The 17,965-nt window shown below is 40.7% G+C and overlaps 1 protein-coding gene across 10 annotated transcripts in view; it reads left to right on the top strand.

Annotated features, from left to right (window-relative positions):
- The window catches only part of FAM107B (family with sequence similarity 107 member B), a 165,155-nt gene extending 159,753 nt beyond the window's left edge, over positions 1–5,402 (top strand). For all 10 annotated transcript variants that reach the window (XM_042991097.1, XM_042991102.1, XM_042991105.1 and 7 more), the window contains 2 exons: positions 2,080–2,230; positions 3,212–5,402. In XM_042991097.1, the coding sequence (XP_042847031.1) occupies positions 2,080–2,230; positions 3,212–3,328 (268 nt within the window). In that variant the 3' untranslated portion in view covers positions 3,329–5,402. The remainder of the gene's footprint in view (positions 1–2,079; positions 2,231–3,211) is intronic.
- Positions 5,403–17,965: the final 12,563 nt, after the last annotated feature.

Raw genomic sequence — 17,965 nt, 5'->3', positions numbered from 1 at the left:
GATCTTAGTAACTGCAAAACACACTAATTAAATCACAGAAGTAACTCATCTCCTTTCCTTTGTTTCTTTTTTTTTTTGGCTGAATTTAATGCTTTTCATTCTTCGTTTTTACTAAAAGTTCTGCTAATGAAAATTGGGAAAATGAAGATACATGTTATTTTGACTATGCATCCTTTATCTGTAGTGATGGCATATACTGATCTTTACTCTGTAAACAACTTCGAAACATTTGTGATTAAAAAAATGGAGATAGGGGAGATGCCAGAATCTTAAAAAATTATAGTTAGATAAATGCAGAAGTGTGAAATTGAGGATTTGTTTACAGATGAAATAGTGTGAACTTGAAAGACATTGAGAGGAGTGTGTTGACGAGTTTCTTGCAGCCAGAGCCCACACTTGGGAAATTGTTATTTGATTTAACAGTTACTCAGATGACTCCCAGATGCTGAGACACATTGGTTGATTGAAATAGTTTAGAGAACCACCACCAAGGTAGACATTCCTGAATTACAGACTAGCAGTCACCATCAGCAGGACCAGAAGGTGCGTGGGAAGGTGCATGGGCCCATCTCAGTCCTGAGTTGATTCAGTAGGGCCCTTCCTGCTGCCCAGAAAAGCCTGGGTCACTGACAGGTCAAGTGTGCATGTGTGTGGGTGCGTGAGAGTGAATACGCCCACCATCACTTCCACCCTATGCTGCCTGAAATTGATGATGTTCTTCCTGTTCTGTGGTTTGTTTCATTTTTATTTTAAATGCTCTTAGTAAATGTTAGTATCAAGTTGAGATTACTTGAGAGCTAGTGGAGACTTGCTAAAGAGAGAAGGAAGACAGGAGGAGGTAGGCTGACTGAGCCAGCACTGTGGAAAGCCTGGACTGAAGAAATCTTAAGGAAATGGTAGAAAAATAGAAACCAGCAATGTCCTAGCTAACAGTTAAACATAGAAGTTCCACCTAAGGAAATGTCCTTGACTTACCCCAAACATTTTGGGTGCAGGGTTGCTAGGGAATGGTCTAAGTTTTGCTTTTGTTTCTCCCCATCTGCAAAGAAGGCAGCCTGATTTATCTCTTAGAAAAGTAAAATTTCCCTGAAGCCTGATTTCCGTGCATCATCAGTAGTAAACTACACATCTGAAGCAGTTCCACTGTATGGAGCACTAGGAGTCAAGGGATCAGAATTCTCTGCCCCCCAGCAGTGATGAAATCTTAGATGTGCCTTCTGGTATACAAGAGCCCTACGACAAATTTGAGAATTTTGGAAGAGGGGTCCAGGGCCATTTTGCTGTTTACATTTCTGTGCTAGCCTAACTCTAGGCAATATGTGTGTGTGTGTGTGTGTATTTAATATTTATTTTGAGAGAGAGAGGGAGAGAGAATCCCAAGCAGACTCCGTGCTGTCAGCACAGAGCCCGACGAGGGCTCAATCTCACGAACCATGAGATCGTGACCTGAGGTGAAACCAAGGGTCGGATGCGTTGCATCTTGGGAAGGTTTCCCTAAAACTTCAGGTGGAGGCACCTCATATTCTGGGTATCTCCATCCTCACCATCTCTGTCTATCTCCATCATCTCTGTTCTCCTCTGTCATCTCCATCCCCATCACTCCATCTCTGTTTTCTCCATCTCCACCTTCCTCATCTTGTGTCATCCCTGTCCTCCTCTTCTCTGTCATCTCCATCTTCTCCGTCTCCATCAGCATCATAAGCGATCATAATACCCATTGAATGAGCCTGCTATTCCGACCTTCCCCCCCTCCAAACCATCCTCACTACCCTTTACATAGCCTAGTATCTGGCACACAGTAGGTGCTCAGTCCATTTTTATTGAATGAATGCATTTTGCGTACTCTTGGAAGTTGTTCTTGTCTCTCTTCCGTGCTCGTGAATTCCTGACACCACCCGTGCTGACTGGCAGCTAGTAGGCATCATAGTGATGCTGCTAATTCAGTAGACCCCTTTTCTGTGGCTGACGCCGTAAATTTCTGTTCATGATGGGTGTGCCCATTAGATTAAAACTTCCTTTTGTTTTTGTTTTTAAGATTAAGACTTTCTAATTTTGTTATTTATTTACTTACTTATGCAGGGGTCTTGCCCCTCAGAATAAGCCAGAACTGCAAAAGGTGATGGAAAAGAGAAAACGAGATCAAGTAATAAAGCAGAAAGAAGAAGAAGCACAAAAGAAGAAATCTGACTTGGAAATAGAACTATTAAAACGGCAGCAGAAGCTGGAGCAGGTGAGAGTGAGATGAAAGTTGTCTTTCTCCTTTATTCAGATCCATCTGACATTCAGTATTATGTGAGTTTAAGGTGTACTGCGTGCTGACTTGGTGCATTTATATTGCGGTGTGTTTGCCACTGAAGCGTTAGCTAGCGCCCGTCACATCACGTAATTATCATTTCTTCAGCGTTGGGAACTAAAGGTCTAGTCACTTAGCGTGTTTCTGTTCATAGCGTAGTTTTGTTTGTTTATGTTCATAGTGTAGTTTTGGTGGCTGTAATTACTGTGCTGTGCTGTGTATTACTTCCCTACTGGTTGCAAGTCCCTACCCTTAACCAACATCTCTCCCGTTTCCCCAGCCCCTGCTAGCCGCCATTTTACTCTCTGCGTTTACAGTTTTGGTTTCTCTAGATTGCACGAATAAGGGAGATCATGCAGTATTTGACTTTCTCTGGTTGACTCCTCTCAAAAGTTATCTCTTCTGTCCTGAGAAATAAGAATGTTGGAACAAGCAAAATTTACCAGACCTGTCAGATGTAAATGCTGATTTCACAAAAGGAAACTATGAGACAGAATGTCAGCTAATGGGCTAAATAAAACACATTCAAATGAGGTAAAGACAAGGATTCAGGAGGCAAAGCCCAAACTGGGGAATATCACTGAACTCACAGCAGAGCACTGGGGAGCTCAAGCAATTGAGTGAGATTCAGCCTCACCAACCAACTGCACATTGGTCTCGGGATCCTGTTTCCGTAGCCTTGATTTTTGGGTTTTTGGTTTTGGTTTTGCTGGTAGTACCACCTGGGGGGGCTGCTGCTCCCTCGCAGGACGACCCCAGGCCCTGCACATGTCCGTACATATATACACCTAAGGTGGAGACTGGGAGAGAATTTCCTCCACTGGGAAATGAAGGTGTTAGGGACTTTGGAAAGAGGAGGAGTGTTTCGAAAAGCCTCTCATTTTGTAAATAATTTTCCTGTTTCTGAATTTCATTTAGCATGAACTTGAGAAGCAGAAATTGCAAGAAGAACAAGAAAACACCCCAGAGTTTGTGAAGGTTAAAGGCAATCTCAGGAGAACAGGCCAAGAAGTGGCCCAAGCGCAGGAGTCGTAGGCCTGGGCCACAGAGACCGCGCGCCCAGCACACCACACGGGGAGGCCGTGTGCAGGTGTCTCCGCAGCACTTAAGCTCAGGGCAGAAGCCCCTGGAGAGAACCCCAGCCAGCAGAGAATTGTTACTTTAAAAAGGATTTGGTTTTGGTTTTCCTACAATCTGGGTGGATAAATGACCTGTGACAGTTGATTTCTATTCGCCAAATGAAGGACGTTGACCAGCACTTAAGTTGGGATAAGTGAACCTGCGTTCAGAGACTTAAAAAAAACAAAAACAAAACCACAACAGCAAAAAAGAAAGAGGACACTGGAATAAATTCTTCAGAATTGCACTACTTGGTTTTTCTTTCAGTCCAAGTTTAGTGGGGCAGAGAGCCTTTCTCCTTCTAAAATCTAAAACAAAAAACAAAAAAACAAAACGTGTTTTGTTTTTTCCTTTAAGTATCTGCTAGATAATTTAGATCACATAGAAAGGCATTGATCTGTTACATCTTATATTTGTAAATTCTCTGTTGAGAATCCAGAATTGTCTTGTGTAGTCCTACTGTCACCCGTGTTAGGTTGACACCTGAGAATGTTGATGTTAATGTTGAGCACAGCTGTTACCTTTGTTGGCATTAAGATTCAGAAATAGGGTGAGAAGGTTTAAAAACATGGAAACAAAAATACCTAAAAATACGCAAACAAGTTACACGTAAAACATACGGAAACAAAAAACACATAAAGGTCCATCTTGATCTTATTTTAATTGCTTTTGGTTCTCTGATACTAGAATGCTCCATAGTGACAGTCCAGTTCAGAGAAGGCACATTGTATAAATCCAATTCTTGCTTTGATAACTATTAGGATCTTGTTTTGTTTTGTGTTTGAATTTCTTGCCGAGCTAGTCCCTTTATATGAAACAATCCTTCCGCTCCTTTGGAGTATAAAAACTAGTTCCATATAACCCAACTTCAGTGTCAAAAGTAGAGGGTCCAAATCTTTGAGAACAGTGTGGGGGAAACTCCCATCGGGAGCCAGGCAAGGAGGACTTGTCTGGGTATTCTAATGTGAAACAAACGTAGATCGGTCTCCAGGAGGCCTAGGTGGAAGGTTGATAGCATCTGTACATTTTGGATATCATTAGACTTCCCAGTTTTGGAAATTTCGGATCAAGGATCACATACTGCTTTGCCTTTTTTTTTTTCCGGTGAAGAAAGACTCTTTCGCTGCTCTGTCAGCGGTGATGACCACCGTATGCACCTCAGGAAATGCTGAGGTGAAGGGAGAGGCCGCCCAGCTTCCGCACACCAGCTAGCTTGCTATCCTAAGTGAGTCCCAGGCGGACAACAGCGAAATCCTTACGCAAAGTACGTTTTATTACCGCTGGTACATTTTACTGGGGGTGATCTGGAAGAATTCATGTGGATTCAGTATGTTCTCCATCCAGACGATTCAGCCAGTAATTTCTACATTGCAGAGTCCTCTCCTTTAAAGGCTCATAGAAAACTGGATCCCGAGCTTTTAATCCTAATAAGCATAGTAGAAATTAGCTTTCTATGGGAACGCTTTAGTTTCCATAGTTGACAGGCTCATACTCAGTCCTCATGTGAACAAGATGAAGGTAAACACAGAGACAGCACATACTGCCAGTTAGAGGACATGTCGACCACACCCGCAGTGGGTGATTTCTCACCAGTGGGTATTATTTGAACGAAACATGAGATGCTGAAGATAAAATGTTGCTCTGTAATAGTCTACTTTTGAAGGATGGAATGGTAACTATTTTTTTTCCATCCTCCTTCTTTTTGAGAGAAGAAGGTATGTCACGTGATCCTCTTGAAGGTACATTTCTGATTGCACGCTGACTGGAGTGCTGTCTTTGTGTATATGGACCAATGATGAGATTTGCAGGATGAAGATTCAGGACTAGCTCGTAGCCTTTCACCTAACTGGATGTTGGATCTTAAGTCCTGCGTCTCTGAAGTAATTCTGCCACTCGATAGAATTCTCAAGGGTCCCCAACAGACTCCTTTAGAAGGACCGATTCTGTTCCTAGAACTTACCTAGAATTCGTTCTTCACTGGGAAGAAAAATGACAAAAGCATCTCCCTCCCAGTCTCACTCCCCAGTCTGCACAGTTACATGTAGCGAGTACTACAAGGTCTGGCCAGAAGACTTGTAAATAGCGTGAGGTGATGTCTTATGACCAAACAGTGGGATGTACAGGTCGAGAAGCTCCCTGAAGCCGTCAGCTCAGCTCAGCTCACAAGCCTGAGTTTAAAAGGGTGCCAGTCTCCCCTCCACACGTTAATACTGTACGGTCCAAACCCCTAGGACTCCTGAACATCCGGGCAGTTTTGTGCTTTGAGCCACTTTTTGACAGAAATGGCTCCATTTTTCCACTCTGTGGTTTTCTTAAAATAGTTCAGTGTTTTATAGTCTGGTAGTAAAGTAGTGTTGCTTTCTAAGCTGCAACAGTTGACTTTATTCTTCTACTCTGAAAAATCTTGACTTGTTTGAGTGTATATAATATATATAAAGGGAGCCTTAATGGATTTGTTTTCATAATTTAATATTTTTTGTATTTGCTCTTGTATAATTGTTTTTAATGGAAAGTATTACAGAACTGAGGGTGGAATTCTTAGAACCAAAGTTATTCTTAATAAAAATCACCACGCGCTTGGACCACGCAGCTGTGTTTGTCTGATCTGTTGGAGGTGGATATCTGGAACCGAAGGGGGGTTGCCGTGTTCACCTTCAGTAGAAGGTGGTTTTAGGGTCTTCCTTTGGTGACTGTCCTCTTTGACACCCCCCCAGCCACCCCCATCAGTTATGTCCTCTGTCTTGCTTCAGTCAGGCTGACAATTCATTGTGTCAAACAAATTCATGGTAAGGGATCATGCTACTTTTTGTATAAAATATGTGGTATTTTAGCAGCAGCTAGCTGTCCGTCAGATCGAAGTATTCTGAATTCTAAGTAGCCTGGTAGAACAGTGGGAGGTGTATTTTGGCAAGGGCCATTTTTTAATGCCATGAGCTAGTACATATAACATATCTGAGGTGTGACCATGAAATTATTCTGCTTATTTAGCTAGGTTAATGTTACCCTCCAAAAGTGACTTTGGGAAACTGTATGCTTGATTATACTGCACTATTAGTTAAAATAGTTTGGAGATTCCAGTCTCTCTGTGCCTTTTTTTTTTCCAGCCCCGAGTTATTACTCAGTTTGATTACCCAGCTGTATTAGACTCTATTTTGAAAATGAAATGTACTCAGGGCAGTGAAGATTTTCTACATCCAAGGGTAAACCATGAGTTCTAAAGGGCAATGCAGAAGATGGGTTACAAACACGACTCAAGCTACAGCTGCATTCTTGTAATAACCAGGCAGTTTCCCAAGGGGGCAGTTTTGAGGCCATTAACTCCATTTCATCGAACCACTCTACGCTTGCTTGTTTCTTCGAGTAAATAGTAATAGATGTGAAAAAAGCAGAGGGCAATTAAAGTGTTTGAGAACGTTTAAAATGCTAATTGCAGCTAACAAGTATTGGAATACAACTACCAGGCTTACATTTACTGGTATAAAGAGAAATGAAGTGTTTTCTCTCTAAGGTCTTGGGTAAATAACATCTTTCTGAGGTAGCCTCACATTTACAGTTTCTTTTTTTTGTTTCTCCTCTTGAGAAGATGCAGTCTGATTATCAGCTGAGATGTTTTGAATGTCTTCCTACTTGTTCCTAGGTCTCCTAGCAAGATGGTAATCGTCAACCAGAGTCTGGGAAAAAGGACACTTGGTTATTTATCGAGACGATGTTGATTGCTGCTGAGTGGTGGTGTTCCCAGGCCCCTTAAGGGTTAGGGAACATATTTGTGTGTGTCAGTGTGAATGTGTATTTACACATTTGTATTGATTTTATTTTTGTATCTATGGTGATCAAAAATTATGAGTTCACATTGATAATCTCAAATGTAACCCAGTAGTACATGCTGGCTTTTCCATTTCCGTACTTGTTGCTTCTTTCTCTAGCAGTGAAAGCCTTCTCCATGTACCTACTTATTTTCATAGCCCCCCCATATGTCACCCACCTCCTGCCTTCGCTCGGCCACCATCCCCACGTTGGCCCTGCTTAGTGGCTTTGTGACTCGATTTTTTTTTTTAACTTTTCATTTGTTTATTTATTTTAAGAGAGAGCATTATTTTGGGAGGGGCAGAGAAAGGGGGGAGAGAGAGAACCCCAAGCAGGTTCCATGCTGTCAGTGCAGAGCCTGACTCGAGGCTTGATCACCCGAGTGATTGGGGCTTGGGCCACCCAGGCACCCCATTGGACATTTAAGCATGTATTGTAAATATAAACTAATTAAATTGTCTAAAACCTCTTAAAGTGTGATTACAGGTTTAGTATGCCTAATTATTTTGAAACCTTCAAGCTCTTGAAACAGGATGTGAACCATGCTTGATGTATCAAGGGTTTTTGGAGAAACAGAGCCAAGAGGAAATACCAAAGATTTAGTGGAAGATCTGATTGGTTGACTGATTGGCAGACAGGCAGGCAGACAGACTTATGAGGAATTAGCTCACGCAGTTGTGGAAGCTGAGAAGTTCCCCTGTCTGCTGTCTGCAACCTGGAGACCCAGGAGAGCCAATGGTGTGAGAAAGTTGGGTTTTGAAGGCCTGATGACCAGGGGGAGCCGATGGATGATGTGACTCCTAGTCTGAGAGCAGGAGAAGACTGATGTCCCAGCTCAGAAGTCAGGCAGAGAGAGAAAGGGAGTGAAACCTCCCTTCCTCTTTTCTTCTGTTCTGCCAGGACCTCAGTGCCCTCCGCGGATTGGACGAGGTCCCCCACCCTGGGGAGGCTAGCCTGCTGAGCCCACTGACCCAAATGCCACTCTCTTCTGGAAACACTCTCATGGACAAACCCAGAAATAATGTTCAATCTGGGTGCCCTGTGGCCCGGTCGAGTTAACACGCAAAATTGACCATCACACTTGAGTATAGTGATTAACACATTATTAAAAATAACTCCCATATTTCACAAATCAATTTGTGAGCTTTATGTCGAAAACCATTTACTTTGGAAATACTTTCCTACTATTAGGGCTGTATTTAGTTTCATATCCTCCTAGGGAATTCAGTCCTATCTCACTATGTTTCCTGGGCTTTTAATAATCTTACACACAGCCTAGGAGAACAGGAATTCCTCAGACTGACTGAGAGCGCCATCTAAGGACATGGAGCCTGGCTGCATAGTCCAAGCCAATTAAACCACGAGCCCCAGGCCTTGCGTTAAGTCTTTTTATAATTCTTACTTCCTTTGTCATGGGATTTTTAAATATCTTACCATGTATGTTACTTTAATTTTTTGGAACTTGATGTCTTTCCCAGAATTGAAGTTTGTTTATTGATGGATTGATTGATTGCACGAGTAGGGGAGAGGGACAGAGGGGGAGAGAGAGAATCGCAAGCCGGCTTCACACCCATCATAGAGCCCAACGTGGAGCTCCATCCCACAACAGTGAGATCATGACCTGAGCCGAAATCAAGAGTCGGATGCGTAACCGACTGAGCCACCCCGGTGTCCCATCAGAAACGAAGTATTCTTTAATTTTGCATGGCCAGCATTGCCTAATTCATCCTGCTTGTATGAGACATTGATCTTGTCCATTAACATTATTGAAATTCAGATATGTCTTATCAATATCACGTAGGATCCTTGGGATATATTGAGGTTAATTAGTAGGATCATGTTGAGATTTTGTCTATAAAGAATCATCAAGTCTGTGATGAATTCTTTGAGACATCTGACTATTATCTTGGGCGTACTGTTATATCCATGTAAGTTTGTGACTATCTGATCAGTGACTCCTTTTCTTCTTGGTTATTATATGTGACATATGACCACTGATGATGATCAGTCTTAACTTCTTGTACTGCTTTTTCTAGTTTCTTAATCTTTCAGATTTCCTATATTTATTCTTTACTGTATGCATAGCTAGAAATAAGCACATGCCCATGCTTTATGAAAATATATATTCTTAAAACAAAATACTCTCATTGGGGATGTGGAGAAATAGTTACTGTTATATAGACACCTTTGGTGGGAGTGCAAATTGGTAAAGCCAGCTCTAAAACACACATGTCTTCACATCCTCTAGAAGATAATCAAAAAGACAGGTGTTGACTAGGATACTGGTGAGAATATAACATGGTGCAGCCACTTTAGAAAAGTCCAGGAGTTTCATAGAATGTCAAACATAGATCTATCATGACTCCACAGTTCTGCTCCTAAGTATACCCCCAGGGAAACAAAAACATACATCTGTGGGTGCAAAGTCTTGCACGCAGATGTTCACGGCAACGTGATTCATAGTGGCTAAAAAGTGGAAACGTCCAAAATGTCTATCAGCCGGTGAGTGGATAGGCAAATTGGTATATCCCAATGGTGGGATATTATTGAGCAATGAAAAGGAATGAAGTATTGATACATGGATAAAGTACCACATGGATAAACCTCAAAAAAAGCAAGCTAAGTGAAAAAAGGCAAACACCAAGGACCACACAGTGTGTGGTTACATGTATGTGCCATGTCCAGAGTAGATACAGGAAGTGCTGTAGTGGTTGCCTAGGGCGGGGGATGAGCACGATGGGAATGGGGCTGCAAATGGGCATAAGGTTTCTTTTTGGGGGTGAAGGAAATGATTTAAAATAAAATTATGATGGTCGTGTAACTCTTTAAATATACTAATAATCATATTAACATAAATATTCTAATACCCACCCCGAACTTTTAGGGTATGTGAGTAATCCATCAATAAAGCTTTTAAAAGCACACATATCCTGTGACACACAATTACATTTCTAGGAATTTGGCCTTCAGGAATATTCATGTGCACAAGGGTGGTTGGCCATCTGCAGCAATTCTCAGGAAAACAACCCAACTATATAGTTGTAGCTTACTAGATTAAGTATAATACTTCCCTATTTGTGTCTATGGACTATTATTATATTATTGTACATATATGGAAATAAGACTTTGAAGCTATCCTGTTATATATAAAAAAAAGCTGTAGAACAACACATAGTATAATTTCATTTACATGAAAATATTAATATATATTTAATATATATGTATATATAGCAATATGCCCATATATATAGATATAGATATAGATATAGATATATATATATGAATGCTTACAACTAGGACTGGAAGTCTATCGATCATGTCAACAATGGGACAGGGAAGGCAACTGGAATCAGAAGTAAAAGGGGGCATCCATGTTTCACCTGTATATTTTTATATTCAAAAAGTTTTATACAATAAGAATGTGTTCTTGAATCGCTAGTATTTAAAAGGGCATAAGAAGCAAAGAGTTGGAAAATATGTCTACTTCATACAAAATTATCTCTTAAAATTTAAATGCGATTCATTTCATGATTATTTGCATGGAGAGCGTATGTATGGTGAGAGATTACAACAGAATGATTTCAGTGTTCCAAAATAGCAGAGTAAAAGGGAATCCGTTTTAAGAAACTGTCAAGAATCCAATTATTTTAAGCACACAGGCCTATAATTGATGTAGAGGCAAAGAGAAAAAGAGTCCAGTGAAGGAAGAAAGAGAAGCGTAGGCTCCAGAATGGCAGTGAGGAAGCTTTCAGCTCTATGTCGACCCCCAGTGATGGAACAGAGACCTGAGCCATGGCTCCTTGTAAGGGATCCACCTGCAGGCTTCACCATGAAAACAACTTTGCCCTTTAAAATATTTGCCCTGCCACTGGAGTTTTAAGGTACTGTGGTCATAGGATTAACTACATTTTTCCTCCTGTTATTTTTATTGGCCAAGGCCAAGGTGCTTGGGAACGTGAGGAAACGCAGTTCACTAATGAACTTTTAAGGCGCCCTGTGCGCACAGCACCTTCCTGGCCCCTATTCTCTCTTGGATGATGGCGAAACTTCTGTTCACCTCCTCCCTTGACTCCAAATGGGGCCTCCGTCATATTGCTAAGAATACTTCCATGTCTCTTTCTGCTCCTGAATAATGCTCAAGATTTAAGCTTGGAGGAGGAGCTAGCCAAGGACTGAGGAATGGTGACTCTTGGCCTTTGATGGAGGCCTGGTAGAAGCTGGGCTAGAGGTGGGCTGAGGATGGAAGGCACCACAGAGAACACAGGTGGCAGCTGTTGCGACTTTGCCATCGAAACTGGACGTGCACTCCCCTGGGTACCTCCTTGGGCATTTGCAGATGGTTATGTGTTCATTCTAGAGATTCCAGGGGAATGACTGCACCTGTGTCAGGCAGGTGCCAACAAGGAGGGAAGAAGCATGATTAAACCATCACATAACCAGGCGGCCAGAACGTTACACAAGGAACCAGGAACCAGAATCAGGCTTCATAGGGAGCCTCTCTGGAGCTAACAGCCACACCAGGACGTTAACACAGAGAATATTCACTGTGTAACCTCAAATGAGCAAAGACTATTTTCTGGCTACTGTAAATTGGCTTCAGGGTGATGAGTTGGTGCCTTTGTTATCCAGAGATGGTTGTTTTCAGTGTGTGCTCGTTCTTTACATTCCCCTTTCCTTCCTTAATGATTTCAGTGTTTCCTAAAGATAAGCAGCCAGATCAACCAACTAAAATTACTTACTGAATATGTTTAGGAAATATCTTGCTGGGAGGTGATCCCAGCTCTTGAGGGGTTTATAATCTTGTTCAGAGATAAGGCATTGCATAAGACGTAATAAATAATAACAAGCATTAAATAAAATGCCACATCAACACCTACAAGGTAAGAGGCATAGGAGCAAATTAAGAAAATATATACACTAAGTCAGATGGTTTTATTGCTGTGTAGGTGGTCACATAAATGTTCTCTGAGGGAGGCAGTGGAAATGACCAGTTCAGATAATGTTTTTTTTTTTAATTTTTAGTTTTTTAAAATTTATTTTTGAGATAGAGAGTGTGAGTAGGGGAGAGACAGAGAGTGAAGGAGACACAGAATCTGAAGCAGATCCCAGGCTCTGAGCTGTCAGCACAGAGCCCGACTTGCTCCAACCCACAAACCACAAGATCATGACCTGAACTGAAGCTGGAGGCTTAACCGACTGTGCCACCCAGGTGCCCCAGTTCAGATAATGTTTTAAATTAAATGTGAATCTTCTTTATCCTTGATCTTCCCTTCTGCTTCACAGACATTTCTTCCAAAAATAAGACCAGACAGTTTGAAACCTCTGTTTCTTGTGAGTACCAGCAGCGGGAGGGAGATTGTGGAGGGGGGTGATGGCGATCAGCCCACAGTCTCCCCAGTGACAGTAGTATTGCCAGGTAACATCTTTCCTTGTTTCTTTCATTCTTTTTTAAAATTTAATTTATTTAATTAATTTACTTTTTTAAAATTTACATCCAAGTTAGCATATAGTGCGACAATGATTTCAGGAGTAGATTCCTTACCCATTTAGCCCCTCCTCCCTCCCACAACCCCTCCAGTAACCCTCTGTTCTCCAATTTAAGGGTCTCTTATGTTTTGTCTCTCTCCCTGTTTTTATATTATTTTTGTTTTCCTTCCCTTGTGTTCATCTGTTCTGTGTCTTAAAGTTCTCATATGAGTGTCTTCGAAGCCATATGTTATTTGTCTTTCTCTAATTTCACTTAGCATGGTAGCCTCCAGTTCCATCCATGTAGTTGCAAATGGCAAGATTTCATTCTTTTTGATTGATGAGTAATACTCCATTGTATGTATGTACACACACACACACACCACATATTCTTTATCCATTCATCTGTTGATGGACATTTGGGCTCTTTCCATACTTTGGCTATTGTTGATAGTGCTGCTGTAAACACTGGGGTGCATGTGCCCCTTTGAAACAGCATTGGATATTCGTTCCTGCTTTGTCAAAGATTAGTTGGTCATACGTTCTGTGGGTCCGTTTCTGGGTTCTCTATTCTGTTCCATTGATCTGAGTGTCTGTTTCTGTGCCAGTGCCATACTGTCTTGATGATTACAGCTTTGTAATACAGCTTGAAGTCCGGGATTGTGATGCCTCCTGCCTTGTTTTTCTTTTTGAAGATTGCTTTGCTTTGGCTATTCAGGGTCTTTTATGGTTCCATACACATTTTAGGATTGTTTGTTCTAGCTATGTGAAGAATGCTGGTGTGATTTTGATAGGGATGGCATTGAATATGTAGATTGCTTTGGGTAGTATTGACATTTTAACAATATTTGTTCTTCTTAGGAGCATGGAATATTTTTCCATTTTTTCGTGTCTTCCATTTCTTTCATAAACTTTCTATAGTTTTCAGTGTATAGATTTTTCAGCTCTTTGGTTAGATTTATTCCTAGGTATTTTATGGGTTTTGGTGCAATTATAAATGGGATTGATTCCTTGATTTCTATTTCTGTTGCTTCATTGTTGGTGTATAGGAATGCAACGGATGTCTTTGCATTGATTTCATATCCTGCAACTTTGCTGAATTAATGAATCAGTTTTAGAAGTTTTTTGGTGGAATCCTTTGGGTTTTCCATATTGAGTATCATGTCATCTGCAAAGAGTGAAACTTTGACCTCCTCCTGGCCGATTTGGATGCCTTTTATTTCTTCGTGTTGTTTGATTGCTGAGGCTAAGACTTCCAATACTGTGTTGAATAACAGTGGCGAGACTGGACATCCCTGTCTTCTTCCTGGCCTTAGGGGGAATGCTCTCAGTTTTTCCCCATTGAGGATGATATTAGCGTTGGGTCGTTCATATATGGCTTTTATGATCTTGAGGTATGATCCTTCCATCCCTACTCTCTTGAGGGTTTTTGTCAAGAAAGGATGCTGTATTTTGTCAAATGCTTTCTCTGCATCTATTGAGAGGATCATGTGGTTCTTGTCCTTTCTTTTATTAATGTGACGAATCACCTTGATTGTTTTGTAGATATTGAACCAGCCCTGCATCCCAGGTATAAACCCCACTTGGTCGTGGTGAATAATTTTTTTAATGTATTGTTGAATCTGGTTTGCTAGTATTTTGTTGAGGATTTTTGCATCCTTGTTCATCAGGGAAAGTGGTCTGTAGTTCTCCTTTTTAGTAGGGTCTTTGTCTGGTTTTGGAATCAAGGTAATGCTGGCCTCATAGAAAGAGTTTGGAAGTTTTCCTTCCATTTCTATTTTTTGGAACAGCTTCAAGACAATAGGTGCTAACTCTTCTTGAAATGTTTGGTAGAATTCCCCTGGAAAGCCATCTGGCCCTGGACTCTTGTTTTTTGGGAGATTTTTGATTACTAATTCGATTTCTTTACTGGTTTTGGGTCTGTTCAAATTTTCTATTTGTTCCTGTTTCACTTTTGGTAGTTTATATGTTTCTAGGAATGTGTCCATTTCTTCCAGATTGCCCATTTTATTGGCGTATAATTGCTCATAATATTCTCTTATTATTGTTTGTATTTCTGCAGTGCTGGTTGTGATCTCTCCTCTTTCATTCTTGATTTTATTTATTTGGGTCCTTTCCTTTTTCTTTTTGATCAAACTGGCTATGGTTTATCAATTTTGTTAATTCTTTCAAAGAACCAGCTTCTGGTTTCATTGATCTGTTCTACTGTTTTTTGTGGGGGTTTGTTTGTTTGTTTGTTTTTGGTTTCTACAGCATTAATTTCTGCTCTAATCTATATTATTTCCTGTCTTCTGCTGGTTTTAGGTTATATTTGCTGTTCTTTTTCCAGCTCTTTAAGGTATAAGGTTAGGTTGTGTATCAGAGACCTTTTTTCCTTCTTTAGGAAGGCCTGGATTGCTATATACTTTCCTCTTATGACCACCTTTGCTGTGTCCCAGAGATTTTGGGTTGTGGTGTTATCATTTTCATTGACTTCCATGTACTTTCAAATTTCCTCTTTAACTTCTTGGTTAGCCCATTCATTCTTTACTAGGATGTTCTTTAGTCTCCAAGTATTTGTTACCTTTCCCAATTTTTTCTTGTGGTTGATTTCGAGTTTCATAGCGTTGTGGTCTGAAAATATGCTCAGTATGATATTGATCTTTTTGTACTTATTGAGGGCTGATTTGTGTCCTAGTATGTGGTCTATTCTGGAGAACGTTCCATATGCACTGGAGAAGAATGTATATTCTGCTGCTTTAGGATGAAATGTTCATCCGGTCCAGTGTGTCATTCAAAGGCATTGTTTCCTAGTTGATTTTCTGATTAGATGATCTGTCCATTGTTGTAAGTGGGGTGTTGAAGTACCCTACTATTATGGTATTATTATCAGTGGGTCTCTTTATGTTTGTGATTGATTTATATACTTGGGTGCTGCCACATTTGGCACATAAATGTTTACAATTGTTAGGTCTTCTTGGTGGATAGACCCCTTAATTATGATATAATGCCCTTCTTCATCTCTTGTTACAGTCTTTATCTTAAAGTCTAGATTGTCTGATATAAGTATGGCTACTCTGGTTTTCTTTTGTCAACAATTAGCATGATAGATGGTTCTCCATCCCCTTACTTTGAATCTGAAGGTGTCTTTAGGTCTAAAGTGGGTCTCCTGCAAACAGCATATAGATGGATCTTGTTTTCTTATCCATTCTCTTACCCTGTGTCTTTTGATTGGAGCATTTAGTCCATTGACATTTAGAGTGAGTACTGAAAGATATGTATTGCCATTATGTTGCTTGTAGAGTGAGCGTTTCTGGTGGTGTTCTCTGGTCCTTTCTAGTCTTTGTTGCTTTTGGCATCTATCTATCTATCTATCTATCTATCTATGTATCTATTTATTTATTTATTCATCTTTTCTTCCCTCAAAGAGTACCCCTTAAAATTTCTTGCAGGGCTGGTTTAGTGGTTAAGAACTCCTTTAATTTTTGTTTGCCTGGGAAACTTCTAATCTCTCCTTCTATTTTGAATGACAGCTTTGCTGGATAAAGCATTCTTGGCTGCATATTTTTCTGATTCAGCACACTGAATATATCCCGCCACTCCTTTCTGGCCTGTCAAGTTTCTGTGGATAGGTCTGCTATGAACCTGATCTGTCTTCTCTTGTAGGTTAAGGACTTTTTTCTCCCTTGCTGCTTTCATGATTCTTTCCTTGCCTGAGTATTTTGTGAATTTGACTATGATATGCCTTGTTGATGGTCGGTTTTTGTTGAATCTAATGGGGGTCCTCTGTGCTTCCTGGATTTTGATGCCTGTGTCTTTCCCCAGGTTAGGAAAGTTTTCTGCTATGATTTGCTTACACAACCCTTCTACCCCTATTTCTCTCTCTTTCTCTTCTGGGACCCCTATGATTCTGATGTCGTTCCTTTTAATGAGTCACTGATTTCTCTAATTCTTAAATAATGCTCTTTTGCCTTAGACTCCCTCTTTTTTTCTGCTTCATTATTCTCTATAAGTCTGTCCTCTATATCGCTGATTCTCTGTTATGCTTCATCCATCCTTGCCACCACGGGATCCATCCGTGATTATAGCTCAGTTATAGCATTTTTTATTTCATCCTGACTACCTTTTACTTCTTTTATCTCCTCAGAAAGGTATTCTAATCTATTTTCGACTCCAGCTAGTATTCTTATTGTGATTCTAAATTCTGGTTCAGACATCTTGCTTGTATCTGTGTCGGTTAAGTCCCTGGCTGTCGTTTCTTCCTGCTTTTTCTTTTGGGGTAAATTCCTTTGTTTCATCATTTTGAGGGGAGAAGAAGAATCAATGAGGTAAAAAAAAATTAAAATTAAAGAAGTCAAAATGAAAAAATTAAAATTAAAAAATTAAAAACAACACACACACACATACATACACAAATCAAATAAATGATGCTAGATCCTAGGTGTGTTTTGGTGGTGCTGAAAGGGGCTTGTTAGATTAGAGAAAAAAGGGGGGGGAGGAAATCGTTTGAAAATTTGAAAAAATGAATACACTGAAATACAATAAGATGAAATGATGGAAGTAAAATAGAATTTGAAAATTTTACAAAAATAAAAAATAGAGTAGAAAAATATTAACGAAAAATATTTTTAACAAAAATTGAAAATAAAAATAAATTTTTTTTCTGTATTCAAGAAAAAGAAAACAGAAAAGAAAAAAAAAGAAAGTTGAATAGATGGACCAGCGAACAGACTGAAATACGATTGAAATTACTTCGTTTTCCCCTAGAAGTCCAACTACGAAGCACTTTATAGTCCACAAACTAAGTAGGAGGAAAGACTTGTGTTCCTGAAGCGCGAGGTTGGCCTAGTCTGGCGGGGCTTAGTGTAATGGCTCCGTTCTCCACTAGATGGCGCTGCGAGCCTACTGGGGTGGATTGCTGTGGCGCTTGTTGGTGCGTATGCGCATGTGCGGAATTGGTGAAAAAGGCTTCACCCAGCTATCCTGTCTGTAGTGTTGGAATCCTGTTCTCCCAGATCAGCAATCGCGCACCTGTCCTTTGCCTCCGGCTTCCATCCACTCCCCACTTTTACACCGTCCGTGACCAAGCCCCAGGCGGCACCTCCCTCTTGACTTTTCTCTCAGATGCGGCTGTTTTTCCTGACCCCTTATCTCTGAGGGACTGTGGCTTTGACCCTCTGTGGGAGGGTCTCACCGAGCCATGGCCGGTCCGTCTGCACCCAGGGATGTCCGCGGGACCGTGCTTCTGCCCACGCCCAGAGACTGGTGCCAGCCCGCCCCAGAAAAGGTTCACGCTATTGTGAG

This window comes from Panthera tigris, chromosome B4 (genome assembly GCF_018350195.1).
Source record: "Panthera tigris isolate Pti1 chromosome B4, P.tigris_Pti1_mat1.1, whole genome shotgun sequence".
In the NCBI taxonomy this organism is placed as follows: Eukaryota; Metazoa; Chordata; class Mammalia; order Carnivora; family Felidae; genus Panthera; species Panthera tigris.
Note: the sequence above shows the minus strand (reverse complement) of the source record. Positions and strands in the feature narration are given on the sequence as shown.